A 21,016-nucleotide genomic window follows, 5' to 3' on the forward strand; every position below is an offset into this window, starting at 1 on the left:
ACTGTATTTCCAAGGTGGCCTGAATGCGAGCCGATCTCGAAGCTGCATACTTGCCCAAAAACAGAAGAGATTTGCTTTTATTAACAAATTGGCCCGAATTTGCCGCATATTCATCCATGAAGTCTGAAAGAGCTCGGAGGCCGCTTGAGCTAGCTTGCAAGAAGATCATTACGTCATCCGCAAATAATACATGCGAGGGGGGAGAGCAGTTCCTAGGAGCAGCAATACAATTAATCTTACCCTGATCCACCAACATTGAAATACCACGACTCAACACTTCCTCAGCAAGGCAAAAGAGAATAGGCGACAAGGGGTCTCCTTGACGCACACCCCGTGAACAAGTGAAGAAACCACATGATTGTCCATTAACCAAAATAGAAAGATGAGCTGAACCCAGGATACATTGTACCCAATTCACAAAGACCGGATCAAACCCAAATGCACGTAGGACCTTTATGAGAAAACCCCAATCAATGGTGTCGAATGCCTTTGCAATATCAAACTTAATAGCAATGTTCCCATAACTACATCTGTGATCGAGAAGATTCATACATTCAGAGGTGAGGGAGATAGGGTCGACAATCGACCTACCTTTGATGAAAGCACTCTGGTTGGGAGAGATTATTCTGGAAGCAACTTGACCCAAGCGATCTGCCATAATCTTAGTGATTACTTTAAACACAAAATTAGCCAATGCTATTGGTCTGTAGTCAGAAACCCCTTCAGCCTCAATTTTCTTCGGGAATAGAATTAAAAGATTAGAATTAAAATGAGGGGGAATAAAACTCAACTCAAAGAAGCTGCGCACCGCACGAATCACATCCCTCGAAACAATGGACCAACAATTTTGGAAGAAGACCCCTCCGAAACCATCAGGACCCGGAGAGCTATTGCCATCCATTGCCTGCACCGCGAAAGCTATCTCATCGTCAGAAGGAATGGACGTGATGTAAATATTCTCGCTTGCCGAAACCAGGTGAGGGATGGTCCGGTCTACCAACCCCGTGTCTACAATGCTATGATCTCGGGAGAAGAGGCTTGTATAGTGCTGTACAATATGATTAGAAATGGATTCCTGATCGTGCAAGTAGTCTTGGCCATTTAACAAAGAAGTAATGGACCTATTTACCCGTTGGATCCTAACCATATTATGAAGAAAAGAGGTGTTACGATCACCATCTTTAAGCCAACGAACCCTGGATTTGTCTCGGAAAAGCAGATGCTGTAATGAGAGCTCAAACCGATACTTTGTAAGTGCCTCATCCTCCCTGACAAAACGATCCTCAGAGGGCCCCAAAGCAGATAGCTCATTCTGAATATGATCAAGTGTTGACCTCGCTGCATCCACCCTAGCATGCACATTCCCAAACTCTGTTTTGTTCCAATCCTTGAGCATGGTCTTCAAGGCTCTCAACTTGGAACTAAGAATAAACAGAGGACAGCCGTAGAAGTGAAGAGTGCTCCAAAAGTCTCTAACCAGCTGCATAAAGTTAGGTTGCTTCAACCACATACTGTGAAACTTAAAAGAATGACTTCGTTTAAGCGCCAATCTTGAAAAGGATAATAAGATCGGGACATGATCAGAATTGGCTTTAGTCAAAGTGTAACAACTCAACTCAGATCGGGACATGATCGGGACATGATCAGAATTGGCTTTAGGAAATCAGGATATATGAAACTGAAAAAGTTCAAAATACTGATCTGAAATTGATGGTTTTAGAGTTGAGGCTAAATATAAGCTATGATGGCAGAATCTAATCATAATGTTATATGTCCATTTTCATTCTTTTCCTTTGATTGAATAGAAATGCAATAGGTGAAACCTATCTTCAATAAATCTAAATCCATACAGTACTTACTTATCAGTGATAAACAGACTAACAAGCTTTGGTGGCACAAAATCAAATGTAGGAATGACTAACATGCAAAAGTAGTGAACCAGTGCCAATTCAAAAATCCATGCAATCTGAGAATTCTCCAAAATCCAGCAGCTCAGAAGGAGATCTTAACTCATTCAGCAAGACTACAGGGTTGTGTTGATACAGAAGGTACAACAGTAAGGCAAACAGAAAATTTGGATTGAGAAAGTGTTAAGAGTGAAATCCAGGACAATAAGCTACAAACAGATAGTATTACCCTCAGTTCAATCCGGCTAAGACCAACTCTCTTTGAGAATCCCATGAGACCAGATCCCCATTCTACCATTCTTTGTAATTAGTCTAATCATGCAAAAACAAAGCTAATAACACACTAGCAACTAACATAAACTTGAATGAAACCTGAGAGGTAATGCTATCTATTTACCATCTGACTTAATTATCAAACAGCTAAAGAGACTCAATTCTTAGATGGGATGGATATTTCATTCCCAGATATTTGACTTAAATGATTCCTTCTACTCAACTCTTTCAAAGCTGCTCTTTACTTGCTACCCCATAGGTGGATTGTTATTAGACCAAGTTGTTTTTAACCCCAAAAATGAAAACAAAACGAAGGATTTTTCAAATGATAAAAATACAAGTAGTTTTGTGTTATGTAACCTTGTAACTGCCAGCAAGTACAACAAAAGGGACAGCATGCCTTTGGGCTGCAAGTGCAACCATATTCAACCCAACAGGTGCTATAACACCACCATTGGCCATGACAGCATGAGCACCAACTATAACCTTAAGAATACAAAATTCAATCAAGCTGGAAACATAGGATGTAGATTCCCAAATGGAAAATATAAGACTGCCTCCTACCATGATCACTTGAGATATCATAGCAAAAATTGCAGAATCAGTAATCAGCGCTGTTTGTAAACCTCTTCCAGCCAATTCTTTTGCAAGAAGATGCCCCTGATACCTAATAGAAACCACTTAATAACAAATTAGAATGGTCTAGGCAGACAATTCGCCGAAGGCAGGTAAGCTGTTGGTAGTCTGCTATTTCTATATCTTAAGCACTTCTTTTTGGGTTTAGGGTTTAAGATATGGAAACAAGTAAAGATGTGCTTAAGATATGGAAAATAGCAGACTACCAAGGAAACACCCAAAGTATATGAATTAGAAATCTAAAATTTTGGAAGAATAGGTAGGACTTTGCACTAACCTTGGAGCTCCCTCTGCAACAAATACCCGAAATGATCTTTTTTTTTCTCCTTTGCAGCAAAAAGGAATTCCTGTACTGTTTTTGAATTGCCTAGAGTTAATATAACCTCACTGCCGAAACACTGCAATTAGCATACTAAAAACAGCAGATGAAAAAGTTATACTAAAATAAGAAAATTGAAGATCATACAGACTAGCCAGTAGTCACTCTACATAAATCTAGGTATTCTGATGGATGGAGAAGACACCCCATCCTGTCTTGTAAGTTCTTTTTAGTACGTACAAACAGCAGTTACCAGAACATATAAGATATTATTCTCTTTCATGAAGTAGATCGATCACTCTCTTTCACGAGTAAGACATTATTCAATGAACACGGAGATATGCTAAAACAAAGTTTTCAACTTAGTCATCGAATCAAGAACAAATAACGCTACATAGAATGATATAGATCTTTGGAAAATATTACCACTCTGGCACAATAGCAAGTTTTAAAAAGAGAAGAAACAACAAAACTGAAGTAGTGTTATACTGTCTTGAACCAAATCCTGCCCACCATAGACAAGCACCCTGACCAACAATTTTTCAGCTGTTGTGTTTCATTTACAGGAGGCATTTGCATATTGGCAATTCAAGCATTGGCATAAAACACAATCAATTCTTACGAATGTGCTGTCTCATCTACCAAAAATAATAAAGCATCTTCTCCAAAATCAAAGAAATACTGCTTAGAATGCTAAGTAGTTGTTTATAGGATCCAGCCAAATTGTTCAAGCATAAAGCATGATCAAAGTAATATGAAACAAAGCCAAAACCTCAAGATTTGGGACCAAAATATCAAAATCATGATAGTTCTCCATTGACGTCACGACAGTAAAACTAATAACAGATGCCACCTTTTCTGACACATCACAATTATGTACTGTAAGATTAACAATTAAACAAACAGTAGCTGCAGTAAATGCTTGCTTGGCCTAAAGAAAACTATACTTACCTTGCCTTTGGTGCTAAAAGTTTTGGTTCATAAGCCTGTGAACAGTGACGGCTCCAGCCGAGCCGGTCATGGATAAAAAAGACGATTTTGTCTCTGCTTCATCACTGTTGCCCGACACCTGTCTACCGTCTCAAAACTCCCGCGTCTTTCTTCTCGACACCTGGTCTGCTGCTCAGGAGGTGATACTGTTTGTTGGCATCTACGATTCGGATTCGATATTCCCTGTGTAAATCTGGAAGTCTCTATCTACACGGAGAGAGGCGTCTATCTACAGTAATATTTACTGAGCCAGATTATCGGGTTTACTGATCGATCAAAGCTGGATAGAGTTTGGGTTCTTCTTGATAACGTTCAGTCTTCTAGATTATCAGGTTTGGTTATCGATCAAAGCTTGATAGAGTTAAGAAACTTTTTGATAGTGTTTGTGTTTCTAATTCATATTAGACCTGATGAAATTTCTTTTTCTTTTGGGATTTTGTTGTTCGTTGAGCACACAGAAATAGAGAGGGAGAATAGTTCGGGGAAGAAGGAAAAGAAGCAGAAGAGAGAGACCAGAAACTTTTGCTTAGAAAACAAGTGGAAAGTGTTTTTTTTTTAATCGTAAATTTTCTGATTGAAATTGTTTCTGGGTTTGATTGTAGTGTGTTTCAAACAAGGAAAAGTAAAGTTTTTGTAGTGTGTTTGTTTTTGATTGTTCACTTTTGATCTGTGAAATTGGGTTTGATCTATTGTTTTCTGATCTGCATCTTTTGTCATTTCGATTTTGTGATTGCTTTTTTGTTGCATCCTTTAGATAAGTTTCTTTATGAACAGTTCGTTATAGTTTGAAAAAGAGTCACAGGGTTTCTGAGTATTTGATTTCTCTGAATGAATTTTGGTCTGTGGTGTTTAATTGAACTGATTTGCAGAAAGTGCTGGATTATTCAGTTTTGTTTTGCTGGTCGGGAAGCTGGATAAGCAACATGTCCACTGCTTTTCCGTTTCCGGAAGCCTCCATCAACATCACCCTTTTCTCTTCGCCGACATCAGGTTGATCATTGGGTGAAGTAGAAGACAAGTGCTTTAGCTTAGAATGTCTTTGAGCTTGCTCAGGTATTTAAATTGCGCTTTTGTTTAATTTATGCTTTTCCTTCTAAGTTTAAATGAATTTCTTTTTTGATATTCAGTGATTTTGAAAGACAGCTTTTTCTTTTGTTTGTTTTCTATTTGTAATTTTGTGCAATCTATCTTCAGTTTCTTATTACATTCTTCATGTTTTGTGATTCTAGATTTGTTGTCAATCATTAATAGACTTTAGAAAAAAATAATGAGGGTAATTGATAGTACTTCAATCTAATCAGCAAAAACAAAATGCTCGGCTTCTTATATTACTGGTAGATTAACATATCAGTCTGAATATTGTTACAGCTTCTTATACTACTGTAGTTTTAATCATCAGTTATCTACAGCAATGTTTCAGTATATAATAAACGAATAAACAACTATTGTTTGTTTATAGAAATTATACTGAAATTGGGGGAGAAGCATTGAGAAGTTGAAACTGAAGTTTTTATGTCTTATACCAAAGAAGGTGCCACTAAAGATTAGGGATTATAGCGTTTGATGTTTCTCTTAGATGGTTGCAGAAGTGTTGCCTTCATGGTGCATTTTTAATGACTAGATATATTTCAAACAGTCTTAGAAACGTTTAGTGGTCAATAAGTAGTGGAAGAGGTCAGAGGTGAGTAGGAAAACATTTGAAGGTTCTCATAAACAATAAAGCAAACTAAGACAAAAAGTTCAGTCACTTCTTTAACCTATTTCTGGAGTGAATCTAAAGTGTGGTTGACTTTCAATTTCAGCTTTGGATTTCTTCAATCAAGTCAATTTGTTATTTGGTAGCCTCACAGAGTTAATCACATTATTTGCTAAAACAAACAATAACAAACAAATTTACTGATGCCCATGCTTTTTCAAGTGCATTTGTAATTTACTGATGCCCTTCTCAAGACTCAAGCCTTCCATCTCTAATAATCTCTAGCGGAAAGAACATGGCTTTTATGTTCATTTTCATTAATCTTTTTAATTAAACACAGTATCTACCTTTTGCAGAGACATGAATAAAAATTTTACTTGAAGCGGCACATGACTGGAAGCTTTCCACTCCATGCAAGCCACTACCACAGGTAAAACTCATCTACACAAATCTTATCCTTCTCTATCAACTGTCTAGAGAAATTGCTAAACCTGCATGATAGTTGAATGTCACTATTCATTTTAGTAATATACTGTTATTGAATAAGCACTCCTTTCCTGATTTATAAGTGTTAGAAAGGGCTGAGGGTAGAAAATGTTGCAATTGAACTCTGGAAATCTTATCTTCCAGACTAAGACACACACACATTGCCAAATTGATTAGGTCTATTTACATATGCATTACATTTCAATTCTGCAAGCAAATAAGATTCTAAGTTGTGATGTGATTCTAAATATTGTAGCTTTGATTTTGCTCAGTTTTCAGCTTATAATCAAATTTTCAGCTTTTATGAGAACACAATGTGTTTCCACATGAAATCAGTGCTTGAAATCATTATAGACCATAAACTATATACTATTATACTCTTAACAAATGTATAAAGCGTAGCAAGCAAACAAACCCCGCGGCATCGCGCGGGAGGTATTACCTAGTTTGATTTCATGTCAAGCTTAAAGATGCAGAGGATCTTTTCTTTGTTTCTTTACGATATATATTTTTGTTACCGCTTTGTTCCAGTTGGTTTTGAAGAAGAAAAGACCGATACTTGTTTGATAAGTTGAAGTTTTATGCTTGTGGATGTGTCATGTGTGTTTGTATCGAGTTGTATTATACATATGAACAAAAGCCCCCCGAATTGGGTTTCGTATTGTTTTTAACTCTGATCTTGATATTATAGTGATTCTATTTATTTTCCTTGTAATTAATTGAGACGATTGAGGAACTATTTTGAATTGCAGTTTATAAAAATGTCGGAAGAACCAGAGTATCGTTGCTTTATTGGTGGCCTTGCCTGGTCAACATCTGATAGGAGTCTAAAAGAAGCTTTTGACAAGCATGGGAAGCTTGTTGAAGCCAAGGTATGTATTTGTTTTGTTAAGTACACGATAAACAGATATGTAGTTTCATCAAGCATTTGTTTATGACAACCTTTTTGTCCCTTGATGATGGTATCTGGTGTTTGGGTTTCTGCGAATAATACTGCTTGGTGGAATCAATTAATTTGAATGATCATTGTGTTTCATGAGGGTTTGGTGATTCAGAAGGTAAATTGACAATGCCTATGAATGAAGTTTTTTGATATTGTGTATAATGTATGGGAAACATAACTGTGATTTGGTTTGGTTGCTTTGCTCAATTCAGTATTTATTTTTCTATATTTTTATCACAGTTGACAGTTGACTTCTATCTTGCTTTGACATAGGTTGTTGTTGATAAGTTGTCGGGGCGCTCTCGTGGATATGGGTTTATCACTTTTGCTGATAAAAAAGCAATGGAAGAGGCAATTGAGGAGATGAATGGGATCGATTTAGATGGTCGAACTATAACTGTTGAAAAAGCTCATCCCCACCAAGGTTCAGGTAGTGATTATGGAGGTGGACGTGGATCTGATGGTGGAGGAAGTTGCTTCAAGTGTGGCAAGCCAGGACATTTTGCAAGGGAATGTCCTAGTAGTGAAGTTTCAAGAGGAGGTGGCGGCAGGTATGGTGGTAGGGATGATAAGTACAGTGGTGGAGAAGATTACTTCAAGTGTGGCAAGCCAGGACATTTTGCAAGGGATCGGAGTATCCTAGTAGTGAAGTTTCCAGAGGTGGCAGCGGCAGGTGTGGTGATAGGGATGATAAGTACAGTGGAGGAGGAGGAGGTGGTTGTGGTAGCCGCAGGGATTCTGGTTCTGGTGATTGTTCAAGCTCTGGAAGCGATCGTTTTAGTTGTGACCGCTCTGGTCCATATGAGCGTCGGGAGACAGGAGGTTACCGTTCTGAATAGAATCATGCTTTGGGGTCACATAAAATTTCCTCAAGTTTACGTAACAGTTCTTTTCACCACAGTTTGTTGGGTACTCGCAGAATTTTGTTAATGGGGTATTGCAGCTTGAATGGAAGGAGCTGGTCAACTGGGTTTCACCGTCTGCACTGATTGAAGTTTCTTCTGGATATGTTCAGACATCAACTAATTTAGTTACTAGTTAGACCCCAGTATTTTGAATGTTTGAATATTGCATAGATATTCTCCTTTTTTTTGTAGCTAAATGCTTGACCAAATGTTTTGATCTGATGAAATTTTATGCTTTTCAATTTGGCCTTATACTCCGTGAGTTCTCTGTGACTTTCATGCATTGGTGAGTTCAAATGCTATGCTTGATGCTCGTTCTGTTGACTATTTGCTTGGAAAATTGCAATATTGGAAGTTTGCTTTCGCATTCGGTCTTTCAGAGTATAGATTGTGGGGGGTCTGCTATTTGGAGTTTAGTTCTTCTCACTTGGAAGTAAAGTGGTTCTATAAGTAGAATGCTCATTTTGGCTGCGTTGTTTTTGGTATCATTAAATGGGAGTCAGGCAGTAATGTTTCTCTTATAAGCTATTTTCACGCATGCTATCTCCTATTTATGATTCCTGCTATATTAATATTCTCAACCTTTAATCTTCGCTAATTGTGGTCTTTTTGGGTTCATGATTGGGTTACTGTGTTACTAATTGGGCATGCATTGTTTTAAAGTTAAAACCTTGATAGTCTTTTCGGCCTGAACAAGCCATCTGCAATTTAAGTGCACATGAGCCTCTTTCTCCACAGCACACTGGTGGAAGAGTAACATTCTGCGTAAGCTTGTGCTAGTTGTCGTTTAGAAGTTCAAGATGAGTTTAATAATTGCTCCATTGTTTTTCCTTCTGGTCTCCATATCACATTGCACTTGGGGGGTAGGTTATGTGTTACCTGGGATTTCAGTTTTTCAGATTCTCCTTCATGGTTTGTTTGCTGAGATCAGAAGTTGATATCTTCCTGTTTTTGGTTCTGTTGTTGATGGCTCCACAGTCAGTTTTGTTTTGCAGAATCTTATCGACACATTTTATTTAGAAGGAATTTTCTTCTGCCTAGTCCAGTGAAAGATAACTCTTAAGGTTAAACTGAGCTTTTACATGAATATCATCTTTATTCCCCTTTGTTTCCTTGCGTTGAATTAAATCCATATTCAATGTTCTTCCATGGATGCTTTTTATGTTTTAGATGGGTCATGTTGATGTTAAACAAATCTTGTCATTATCTGTCAAGATAGACAAGCTAGTCTGTGATCATAAGAATGCGATTCAGTGCTCGGGAAGTTTGTAACAGAAACAACGCTCACTTGCTCAGAGTATCTAGGGTTTTCGGATCCAAGAATGCTAGTACTGACTCGATATCATGCAATGCTTATGAACTTTGATATTCTGTGATCAGGCTAGGTAGAATGGTAGATATGCAAACAAACCAGGAAGCCAAATGCGATGCCGTTGATGACACTATGAGAGAGGGCAACAGCCGAGAGATGAAGATCTCCGGAGATGCCCAACAAAGATGGTGGTGATGGACTGGATCAGGTACTGAAAGTCTGAAACAGACTTGTAAACGCCACCGGAGCTGCGATTTTCCACAGCTTCACCGTCTCCTTCCAACAAACCGACATGGCCTCCTCAAAGCTCTTCTCCGGAGCGTAGTCCCGCTCCGGCTCGGTCTTGTTGCTCAGCAAGGGAACTGTTTGTGTTTCCATTTCAAATTTTGATAGCAAGGAAGCTAAGATTTTTTTATTTTTTATTTTTATTTTTATTTTTTTATCAGAAACCAAGTTAAGCTAGCTATATAGACCAGAAACTAATGTTGAGAAAGAGTACGTAGAGCTAGAACAGCAATGTTGGAATGTAGTTGATTTATGTTACAAAAATAACTTGGATCACTGATTAACTAAGGGTCCCATATTCAGAGTATCTTTATTTTGACGTCTTCTTCTAACAAATTCAAGTATTTATTGGTTTGCATAAGGCCAGGTATGTCATGTCAATGGAACACGACGATCAAAGTAATGGGGGTACGAAATTTTCACAATGTGGTTGAGTGAATTGAATCCGAAACATAGGATAGAGAAATGTGGTAAGGAATGGTCTCTTGGTAACTAGTTCGTAAAATAAATTTAAGTGTGTCGGTGTATGATTTTGGGAAGCATGTATATTGATAGATCGAGATGCAAATCTGGACACCATAGGAGATGCGTTCCCAATGACATTGTGAAAAGTACTGAAATAACATTGCTATTGCAACTGGAGCTGCAACTCTTTTAAAACATCGCCTCATCGAAGCTACTCGCCGGTGCGCATAGTCCTAAGGCTCAGATGGGTTGGATTTGATGACCAGGGATGTTCACAAATCAGAAGCCATTAATTGCTAGCTCCACGCAACACTTTTTAGTTATGTGATTTCTGTACTGAAATTTGTAGTACCATTACAAGGGTGATGACTTGAGCTAGCTGCATTTAATGTTACAAACTGAGGTCTCACATTAACAGATTAACAGGTCCCATAAGGTAAGGTCTGTATATAAACGTACATGTCTAGTGTCTACGTACATCTTCAGCTAGAGTGCCATAATTATCTCATTCAATTCAAATGGAAGTTTAGAAATTTACCAGAACATTTTTTTTTTCTTGCGATGCAATAAATATATTTGTTACTTTATTTTACTAATACAATGTACATTATTCCATTTCCTGCCATTCTAATTAACTAACACATTAACCACTAAATAGCTTGATTAAACCTTAATTAATCTACTTAAACTGGCTGCCATGTTATCAGCTGCTCAGCTTGCCCCTTGATATTCGAACACAGATGAGTGTGGGAGGAGCATGTTGAAAGATGAGCCTCAACTATTCAAGAATTAAACTTAGGAAACTTAAACCTGAGTGCCTTTCACCTTAAATCTATGCAGCAACAACGTGAGCTTTAATTTCATGTTTATGTTCTTGGAGGAAGCTTTATTTTATATACAACTATCAGCAACCTATCTTCTCAGTTCTTATTTCCTTGCTCCCCCATTTCTTTATGCGCTTGGTCGTTTGCTTCACCTGAAACATATAGAAATTCAATCAAGAGTTGTACAACAATACAAAGGAAATGATTAAGTTTGTAAATGAGTTCTACTATCTACTTGCTTAATTTACTTACCTCATTGTCCCAGTTGATTCTGGAAGTCATAATCAATAGGAATAAGATCTGAAGAGCACTTCCGCATATTATGCCACCATAAAGTCCCTATGTCGTAAAATCCACAATTAAGCAGAAAGGTTTGTATATATGTAACATTATTTGTAGGGGAAAATAGAGAAATGTTACCATTGGACCCAAATTTGCTTTAAATCCAAGAAAGATTGCAAGTGGGAGCCCAAATAGATAATAAGCAGCCAAATTTATATAAGCTACCATCACTTGCCATCCACCTCCAACAGCAACACCTGCAAATGAAATGGGTACTTTGAAGCTCGATACATAACATGATCTAGAAGAAGTCGCACTAAAACTTACCTGTTAAAACTTGTGCAACACTACTAAGAAGCATGGTTACACCAAGAAAGTAAGCTAAACGAGCAACAGCTTGCTGCATAACTTTGCTGTCGGTGAAAACACTGGCAATATAGTCTCTACTTATGAAGATAAAAGTCATAGACAATATGCCAACGACGAGAGATTGTAAGACTGCAACGCAGATGGAATATTTGGCAGCTCTGGGATGCCCCATCCCTAGTTCATTCGAGACTCGAATGCTAGATTATTAACAAAGACATGATTATATTTGTTAGCTAACAACACCAAAAAAAATGGAAACAGTACAGAAACATAGGCAGCATTTACCTTATAGCAGCATTTATTCCTGCCAAAAACATGATTTCCCAACTCTGAAAGTTCAAGCTAACAATGAAAAACCAAAAGCATTTTAGACTCATCATCACAAGTACACAATGCATAAGAAGACAGGAAAATTGTGATGCTCTTACCATATAGAAAAGGAACCAAGAGCAATCACTGCATTTTCAAGTTGACCGGCAAGAATGTTCAGACTCATAGTGTACCACATCTCCAGGCAAAACATCATACATGAGGCAAGGGACAGCCTAGCAAAAGCCCACATGTCTTTAAATGCCAACCATGAAAATCCAGTCCAACCTTCCTTGCACAAAAATACAGCATACACAAACTGACAAATTGCAACTTCCCAATATGTGATATTATAAGCTACAGCTGCACCATTAAGCCCCCAGTCGAGTACGCTAATGAAGAGATACAGAAATCCTGTGTGTGTGACTAGAGCCGCAAAGGAGATCCATGTGATGATCCCCACCTTGCTCTGAGCCTGTAGGAACTTTTGGGTGGGCAAATTGATGGAAAAGGAGAACATCTGAGGGATTATCAACAGACTATATTTTCCAGCAAACTCGGCTATATTGTCTTCTTGGCCTAAAATCTTTAGGAATGGAGTGGCGAAAATGTAAAGTGATGAAAGGAGGAAACAAGTGATGGCTAGGATAATGCAGGAGCGCTGCATATAGATACCAAGTGAGTCTACTTGGCCTGCTCCATATGCTTGACCACAAAGAGTTCCAAGTGCAATTGCCATACCTTGCTGCATTCATAATTAATGTACAAGTCGTATGAATTTTTAACTAGGTGTCCTTATTATTAGCACCATTTTTGAGAAAGACAGAGGATCTATCTAATAAATGAAGAAAGACACCATAAACGTATAAGTCCAAGAAAGTTAGTCCAAAGGTATTTCTTAGGACGATCTCTCTAGTTCAAATTTTTTTTCTCAAGATAAAAAATTTCAAAAAAATAGAGAAAATTACAATTACCCTCTGTGAGCCTTGGACCCTTGATCACATAGTATGCATATGAACTTTAGGATATGCTTTTTGGAAAGAGAAGTTGCATCAAATCGATAGTACGTCAAGTAATAACAATATAATTAACTACCATATTCTTGCGAGTAAAATGTAATTAACATAGTTTACTCTAGAATATACACCTAAAGAGTTGAAGGTGTACGTGTCATATTTGGACTTTTGTTTTAGGTCCAAACCTGTGGATATCAACCTTACACGACAGAGAAATACTCGATATGTCACATAAAAACACTATGCATACAAACAAATGGAAGTCAACAATTGATAAAGTAGAGAGATTCAAGGTTCAAACAAACCAGGAAGCCGAAGGCGATGGCGTTGATGACATTATGACAGAGGGAAACGGCGGAGAGCTGAAGGTCTCCGAGATGTCCGACAAAGATAGTAGTGACGGACTGAATCAGGTACTGAAAAAGAGTCGTAAAAGCCACCGGAGCTGCAACTTTCCACAGCTTCACTGTCTCCTTCCCACCAACTGACAGGCCCTCCCTGAAGCTCTTCACCTGAGCATAGTCGAGCTCTGGCTCGGCCTTGATGCTCAGCAAGGGAACTGTTTGTGTTTCCATTTGAATTTTTGATTGAAAAGAAAGCAAAGCTAGGTGGATCAGAAATGAGTGCCGAGAAATAGTGCTAGCTGCTCCCTCCAAAGAAGGTAGTGGTAAAGTGAGGGACTCTTTCTGTTTGTATCTTGTTTCAACATATATGATTTGGAGCCCACAAACCCCACGTTGGAATGTAGTAGATGACGTTGTTATTATGACACATGTGTCTTGTGCGGGTTGGATAATCAAAAGTAGCCGAAAATATCTGAATCTCATCCAATAATCTTAAGTTCTTAACTGTAGCTAATTAAATAACACAGTGGACTTCCTTCTTTAAAAAAAAAACATAGTGAACTTTTTTTCTTCAAAATAAAAGTGAAATTGGCAAATGATGCTTTGAGTTTTTTTTTTTTTTTCTTTTTCTTTCTGCATGGCATTGTAATATCCGATTAACTCAGTCTTACCATTTTATCAGATGAGTATCATTATCGATCAACAAGTCTGAGCTTTAATGTCACAATTGTGCTAAACATGAGCCCATAACTGTTTGGAGAACATTCATACTCATAGTTTGATGAATGGTCCCCAAAGATAGAATTTGGTTATTAATTAAGATGATACAAAGATTGACCTCAATTTTTTCTCTTACATAAATTTCAAGCAGCTTGAGGAAGCTTTTTTCGATCCCATATTCCCATATGCCTATCAGTAAGACATCTTCGTTCTCGTTTTAATTTCTTGGCTTACCCACTTCGATCTATATGCGTTTTCTTGTTTTCGATCTTCACCTGCAATATACAGCAATTCACTCATTAACTGCAACAAAACGCATACATATACTGCGGAATCTATATATCAATATATGGCTTAACTCATCTGTAGGTGTATACTAGATTTGACATGCACATCGATCACACAGGGACTTGAAAATGCAAATCTGAAACTACAATTGCATATAAGACAAAAACACATATATTGCACTCACATACACACATGCATATATAATTATAAAGAAACAAATATGTAGATCCTTAGAACAGGGAATGTGTATACCTGCTGGAATTGATGTAGCCATCTCAAATACAGATCTCCTGTACTTCTCTTTGTTTGATGTCTATCTATGAGCAAGAACTGAATAGCTCATCTCAAAGAGGGTACAGGGACCTAGTATTTATAGTGAAAATATCCTAATACATGCGCGCAATGCCCTCCCATAAAGGAAAATTGTAATCACAATAATGTCTGTAATCACTATGATATATGTATTCCGACATCTTAGTGCTTGATTCAAGTTATATATTTAGGTCTCTCAATATATTCATTTGATTCATATGATAAATATATTTAACAGGAAATATGAATTACTTAATATCTCTAATTACTTGATCTATTAGTAACAGTAATTGTTGTGCTAATTAAATATAAGCTTGTAATTGTTCAATTTCAACTTACAGGACTAATATTTTAAAAAATTAGTTCATGATAATATGGGTTTTGAAACTAGATTTTACTTGAGTACCTCTTTGTCCCAATTGATTCTACAAACTGAGATCTCAAAGTAACAGATCCCATATAGTAATGTCTGATATGATTTGGTGGGATTCGATTCCTCAATTTGCACTTTCTTTTTGTGCCCGAGACCGTTTAGGTCTTCCTAATTTTCGTTTTAGCTAGTTTGTAGTGCTTTAGTTGTTCTTCAAGAGGCTTGTCTTGAATTTGAGGGGCAAGTTTGTTGTCTTCCCCTGGCACCGTCTTGATGTACTAGATGTTCTTTTTCTTATAATATTTTTACCTCGCTTTGTCGAGGTTTGCTAAAAAAAAAATAAAAAAAATGTCTATCTCTCTGTCAAAGAAGTCTAGTGTCGACATCTTCAGCTAGCTAGAGTGACAAGTTAAGACATTCACCAGAGCATTTTTTAAAATTGCAATCTAGTTATTATATTTTTTATTTCATATCTAATCGGTATAATAAGAAAGAAGTCTTGTCTTCCCACTTATTGAATGGAAGCCTCAACTTCTTTCTGATATTCATTGGTTGAAATTCAGTACATCAATCGTAGTCATACGATGGAAATTGTTTGATCTCTCTTTCCTACCATTCTAATTCGCTAACACATTAACGACTAAATAGCTTGCTCAAATCTCACTTAACCTAATCAACCAAGTAAACTGGCTGCCATGTTACCAGCTGCTTAGCTTCCCCTTCTTTATTTGAACCCAGAAATGAGTGACGGAGCATGTTGGCACATGAGCCTACACTGTTCATGAGCACTGTTCATACAGTTAAATGACTGTGTTGCCCTCGAACTCAATAGATAGAAAGAAACAGTGGTTGATTTTGGAAATGCCGGTTTTGCTCTTGAGTTTACTGAATAAAGAAAACACGTGATATTGTAGTGCGATGGTGAAGGTTCGATTGAAGGCTGGCATCGGACGAATATATCGATCTTCATCGTTAATACTGGTGGAGCAAGATTCTGAACAGATTACAAGTAAGACAGGCTGGGTTTACAGAGTTTATATGCCATATTTGATATCAAATTTGGGATTTTGTATTCTTGATTTGATGTAAGATTTCAAGGAGGAAAGATTAGGGACCTGGGTCTGGGTTTGTTTTGGATTGTTCTACCATGATTTCTAATTTGTTTCATTTATTCTTTGTCAGTTGTTGCCCAAGGGCGGGTGATTGAAGCAGAGGATATATACGGTTCGTATTCCTGATTGCTCCGAGCACCTCATTTTTGTTTGGTCTAATTATTTATGTCAAAACCCACGTTTCTATTCATCAAAATCGTTACTGGGTTTTGAAAAGAAGAACATGAAGGTGGCTCTTTTACAGTTTCATACCTTTTTTTGGATTCGTCTATATCGCTTGAGGAGGGATTAGATTGGAAGTTTCAGGCTTTATTTTTGTTTATTACTATTGAAATTTGGTTTTGACCTAAATGAAATTTTAATGTCTGCTCTTTAATTGATAGTCTGGTTGCGTTTTGTAAAACATAGATATTTTGGCATCTGTTTTGCTTCCAACTGAATTTTTTTTTGGTAGGCTGAAATAGTAAATATATGAATCATGCGAATGAAAATTATACAATAATGAGTGCAATTTTATGATTTTCTGTTCCAAGTTAAGTTAACAATGATTGTTATGGTTTTAGTTTAGTTGTGTATTGGTTGCACATCTTATATCATCATAGCTCTTATATGATCCAAATGAAAATTAAATTACAGTAAGCTGATCGTTGGAAAAAGGTTTTCGGAGCAGGTTAAAACTCTGAAAGGATTTGTAGAGGCAAAATTTGTTGGTGAAATACTGAAATTCATTACGGTTTCCTATTGTGTTTTGATATAGGTTAGCAAACTTTTCTTATTGGGTTCGCCTCATTGAAATGTAGAAATGTGATCCACTTTTTGTATATAGAGGGAAAAACGAATAAATGGAAATTAAAAGCTTTCCAGGTGTAGGATGAAAAACTGGTGTGATTATTATTCTGTGTGTGAAAGGTTTGAACTTATAAGCAGTGCCACTATTGTGTTTGAGATGCTCAAGTGAACTCTCAAATAAGAACGGAGCATAGGACCTACCTAGATTCAGAAGAGCCTCTTCACCCAGCTAAACCAACCGTTAATAGACTAAGGGTCTTCCTTTACCCAGCAATGATCCTATCTCTAAATCCCCATTGTTAATGTTTCGTTTATAAAAAAAAAAAAATAAAAAAAAAAATAAAAAAAAACTGCTTTTAGATGAATTTATTTGAAAACAGGGGTCAATTAATCATCAGTTTGATGGAAAAAAGTTACCAGTAAGCATGACAATATTGAAATGAGCATACTACCATTGTCATGACTAAATGCATTTCGAGTGGTGGAGCTTTGCTTCATGTTTCAAGGACCTTAAGATAAATTAAAATCAGTTTTGCTTTTAGTGTGCTATGCTTTCAGTTTTAAAGGTCTGCTAACAAGAAAAGAAAAAACAAAAAGAATTTATGTTACTGTTGCTACTAGGAATCTGTTAAAGGGTTGCAAGTCGTGTCACTCTGTTGTGACTATTTCAGTCACCAACAACAAAAGACTACCTCCAAACTGACCCTCTCCTTACAACACAGCAAGAGTAGTAGAGGAAATAAACTGCTTGAAGGTGGTTGTAGGTCATGTGCTATCTCTCATTATTCTTGCATCTTTTTGCAGTTTTTGTGCCCGTGAGGCATAAGCTCCTCTACTGGTTGCTGCTTTTTTGCCCTTCTCTTTTTTCGGGATTTACTCTATTGCCATAAACAGGCTCTGGAGGAGAGAGTCCGAACCAGCTATTTGCACCTCTTTGTTCCGATCTGTTTTGGTTTTTTGATCAACATAGACAGAGAGAAGAAAGCAGAGGGAGCTGGGTAGAAGAAGAAGAGATTACGAATTGCATTTTCAGAGCTCTTTTGCCCGTTCTCCTATCAGGTATTTCAGTCTGTTGCCCTTGCCACCTGTTCATCTGCCGAGCCAATTCGGTTTCTCGCGCATCTTCCTCAGAGCCATTTCTCAGCTGTCTTTTGCCCAAATGATACCGTCGGTTTGTTTGCTCGACACAGAGAGAAAAGAGCGAAGAATCAAATCGAAACCTGAGCACAAACTTTTCATTTTTAAAATTGCAACTGAGGCGAGTAGAAGAAAGAAGAACAAGAATAAAGGAGCTTGAAATTTTTCACTGAATGATAAGGTTGGTAATTCAATTCCATTTGTTTCCCATAATTTGAAAGCTTAGTTTAATTTCGTGGATAGAACAAAGTGATAATCGTCCGTGTGCCCATTTTATTCATCTAGAGTTTGACGAATCGGAAGAGCCGGAGTGATCTGATTGCCAATATACGAAATTAACAATGAAGTTTTGTTCGAACGCTATTATCTAATGTACTCATCATTGATAGTCTCTTAGTCATCTTTTCAAACACTATTATCGAATGAATATATGCTGGATTGATGGAGGTGGAGAGAGCAATGTCCACAGATTGAGTTTGAGGTGATATTGGGTATCTGGGGTTTTGTTCTTTGGTGGTTTGCAAATTTGGTTATTGGGTTTTGATATTGATAGTTTATGCATGGAGATTTACAGAATTGGAACTGGGTGAAAAGTCCAGCCATCCACTTAGTTATACATTTATAGTTTGACTCCTGCATGCCAGTTCTGAAAAAGCCCCATTTAGTAATCTAATTCTAAGATTATTCTTATATGTTCTGATAACTGGTCTAAAAGCACCATTTACGGATGGATCTTATGTTGCTCAAGATTTGTAAAGTTGGCAAAGGTAAAATAGGGGATCTCTTTGTTGCTCTTAGTTTGTATCTGTGCATGTTTAGCTCATGGGATCCATATATTCTCCTGCAGGAAGAAGAGGCTTTGAGGAATCCGGCTTCTTGAATGAGGTGGCAGGGGTGGTTAGTACCGTTAAGTAATTAGGAGTTGCTCTTTTTGTTTGCATAGCTTCCAGCTCCCGCAACGATGATACCCCCAATACTAAAGTAAACTAATAGCAGTTTGGTTGGATTTTAAGTTATTTCAAATGTTCTGCAGATTGCAACTGTCTCAATACTGTTGTTTCCAGCATTGGGAGAAAGCCTTTGACGGTCTTGCTCCAAGTGAATACGAGTGGAGAATAATGTAAGTTAACTGTATTTGAGCTACAACTTTCACAGAAATGTTTTGTCTATTTCTTTTTGTACCTATAAGTGGATTAAATATTTCTCAATTAGTTATTAAGTTAGGGAATCGGAAGATTGTTTACGAATGATCTGTTCTTCATTATATTGTATTGGTGTTTGTAATGCACAATATCTTTGTTTTATTGATTGTAATTTTTAGTATGTTTTTGTTCATTGTTTGATTTCTTTATTGTGATTATACCTTTTCATATGGTTTAGAACAAATATACCTTATAAGGAAACTAATCCTTGGAGAACCATTCATGGTTTGTATATTTAGGCGAACACCGTTTGCTGCAGCCAAATCAAGAAGCTTCTGGTGCTGCTTCTATGGCTTGGACGACGGCTCACCCGCTTGAGGAGTTCTTTGAAGCAGATAGGAAGATTGATGACGAAATGTCATGGTTGTATATGGTACATGCTTTTTGTTTCCATTGTTTTCTATTGTTCAGTGCATTTATGATTGGGAGAATTGGATTGTATACTTAGCGAGGATCAATTGAAGAAACTTATTGCAAGGCAGAGGTTAATTAGTTTTACTTTTCATATAGGGTGTGAATGCACCTTTTGATGACTCACATTAGGATTTAGTTGGTCATCAGAAAATAAAAGCATTTCAATTATATTTTTTTGGTCACTAAAAAGAATCTCAATACTGTAAGGTTGGTACTACCCGAAATATCAATTTCAGTCTTTTGGTCACAAAATAATCTAAATATTGCAAGATTGGTAGTATGCATCTCGTTGACCTGCAAATTTTTACCGTGGTCAGTAGAACATAGAACTAGAGCTATACAGGATAAATGTATATACATTTTTCAAGAATTGTTGATCATTGTTGGGGTCCAGGAGTCTTCTGCCCCGGTTTTAGTTTCTTTTGATATTTAGTTATAACCATTAGACCAATTAGAGCTGAAGTATAGTGAGAGATCAATTTTTCTAAGAGTAATAACTTCCAAGGGAATCGAAGTTGCAATAGAAAAGGTGCTCAAATGTCAAATATTGTTATTATTATACAATTGCTAGATGGGTTTATCAAAAGTCAGGAGTGCCCAAGATAAGGAATTTGGTTGCAGTGATACTTGGAATTAAATTTTGTATTAGTGGGTGATCTGTATTATTAATTGAACTCAATATTGGTAGAGCATGAGAACTTCTATTTGCGATTATCCAAGACATTTTACATAATTTCAACTTCTAATATTGACTCTCTGATGTCACGTCGTTCAATGTATGTCCGCAATACTGTTTGATGCATTATGTATTGCTTTAGTGATAGATATTTAAGCTACTTCTATGTTGGGCATTAGGTGGAAGTTGGAAGGCATTTGAAGATTCTGAACTGCCTCTGAAGTCTTGGGATAATCTCAATAACCTAGGGTTTCTTCTGCTTAAAGAGACAAACATGCTGATGACTTAATGCTGGATGCTTCAGTCACCAAATCCTCTGTTTCCTAATCCTGAGCGCCTTCCCAAAGTATGACCCATGCTTGGAAGTTCTTTAAAATTTCCTTTACATGAAAGGTGGTTTCCTTTGTTCGCAGAGCCTCTAGACTTCATCACTGGTGCTTTCTGATGTACATAACAGTCTCCTGATAAACAATGCTTCATTGATTCATTATAAGACGTATGGTGGCCAGAAGAACTAGAGAGAAAAGGCGTTTTGTTTTCCATTCTTCCAAGATCATTTGGATAATTTTTATTCTTCAAAATGACAAACAAGCTTCTTCTTGGTCTTTAGGGATGCTGGGACTCCAAATGTTGGT

At 37.1% G+C, this 21,016-nt stretch overlaps 2 protein-coding genes across 4 annotated transcripts; one reads left to right on the plus strand and one right to left on the minus strand.

The window, feature by feature from the left end:
- Nucleotides 1–4,209: 4,209 nt before the first annotated feature.
- On the plus strand, nt 4,210–8,425 carry LOC112181472 (glycine-rich RNA-binding protein RZ1A). Of its 3 annotated transcripts, XM_040513001.1 has the most exons (5): nt 4,210–4,457; nt 4,995–5,178; nt 6,178–6,251; nt 7,060–7,179; nt 7,524–8,425. In XM_040513001.1, the coding sequence occupies exons 4-5, from the start codon at nt 7,069–7,071 to the stop codon at nt 8,178–8,180; spliced, it is 768 nt and encodes a 255-aa protein (XP_040368935.1). In that variant the 5' UTR covers nt 4,210–4,457; nt 4,995–5,178; nt 6,178–6,251; nt 7,060–7,068; the 3' UTR covers nt 8,181–8,425. The 3 variants fall into 3 exon arrangements, with proteins under 3 accessions (XP_040368935.1, XP_024175598.1, XP_024175606.1); XM_024319830.2 differs by lacking the exon at nt 4,210–4,457 and having other exon boundaries at nt 4,679–5,178; XM_024319838.2 differs by lacking the exons at nt 4,210–4,457; nt 4,995–5,178; nt 6,178–6,251 and having other exon boundaries at nt 7,063–7,365.
- Nucleotides 8,426–10,750: 2,325 nt separating this feature from the next.
- On the minus strand, nt 10,751–13,695 carry LOC112181499 (protein DETOXIFICATION 35). The gene is made up of 7 exons (XM_024319851.2): nt 13,323–13,695; nt 12,121–12,746; nt 11,978–12,034; nt 11,651–11,889; nt 11,462–11,580; nt 11,294–11,380; nt 10,751–11,193 (listed from the first exon to the last, which is right to left on the minus strand). The coding sequence occupies exons 1-7, from the start codon at nt 13,590–13,592 to the stop codon at nt 11,122–11,124; spliced, it is 1,470 nt and encodes a 489-aa protein (XP_024175619.1). The 5' UTR covers nt 13,593–13,695; the 3' UTR covers nt 10,751–11,121.
- Nucleotides 13,696–21,016: the final 7,321 nt, after the last annotated feature.

The sequence above is a fragment of the Rosa chinensis genome, chromosome 1 (assembly GCF_002994745.2).
Source record: "Rosa chinensis cultivar Old Blush chromosome 1, RchiOBHm-V2, whole genome shotgun sequence".
In the NCBI taxonomy this organism is placed as follows: Eukaryota; Viridiplantae; Streptophyta; class Magnoliopsida; order Rosales; family Rosaceae; genus Rosa; species Rosa chinensis.

Excerpts from the sequence above, each read along its gene's own strand:
- LOC112181499 (XM_024319851.2), bottom strand. The coding sequence starts at position 13,592 with ATGGAAACACAAACAGTTCCCTTGCTGAGCATCAAGGCCGAGCCAGAG. Across the intron at positions 12,747-13,322 it reads CCATCGCCTTCGGCTTCCTG|CAAGGTATGGCAATTGCACT; the intron begins GTTTGTTTGAAC and ends TTATGAATGCAG. Across the intron at positions 11,381-11,461 it reads AAGCAAATTTGGGTCCAATG|GGACTTTATGGTGGCATAAT; the intron begins GTAACATTTCTC and ends TTTACGACATAG.
- LOC112181472 (XM_040513001.1), top strand. The coding sequence starts at position 7,069 with ATGTCGGAAGAACCAGAGTATCGTTGCTTTATTGGTGGCCTTGCCTGG. Across the intron at positions 7,180-7,523 it reads GGAAGCTTGTTGAAGCCAAG|GTTGTTGTTGATAAGTTGTC; the intron begins GTATGTATTTGT and ends GCTTTGACATAG.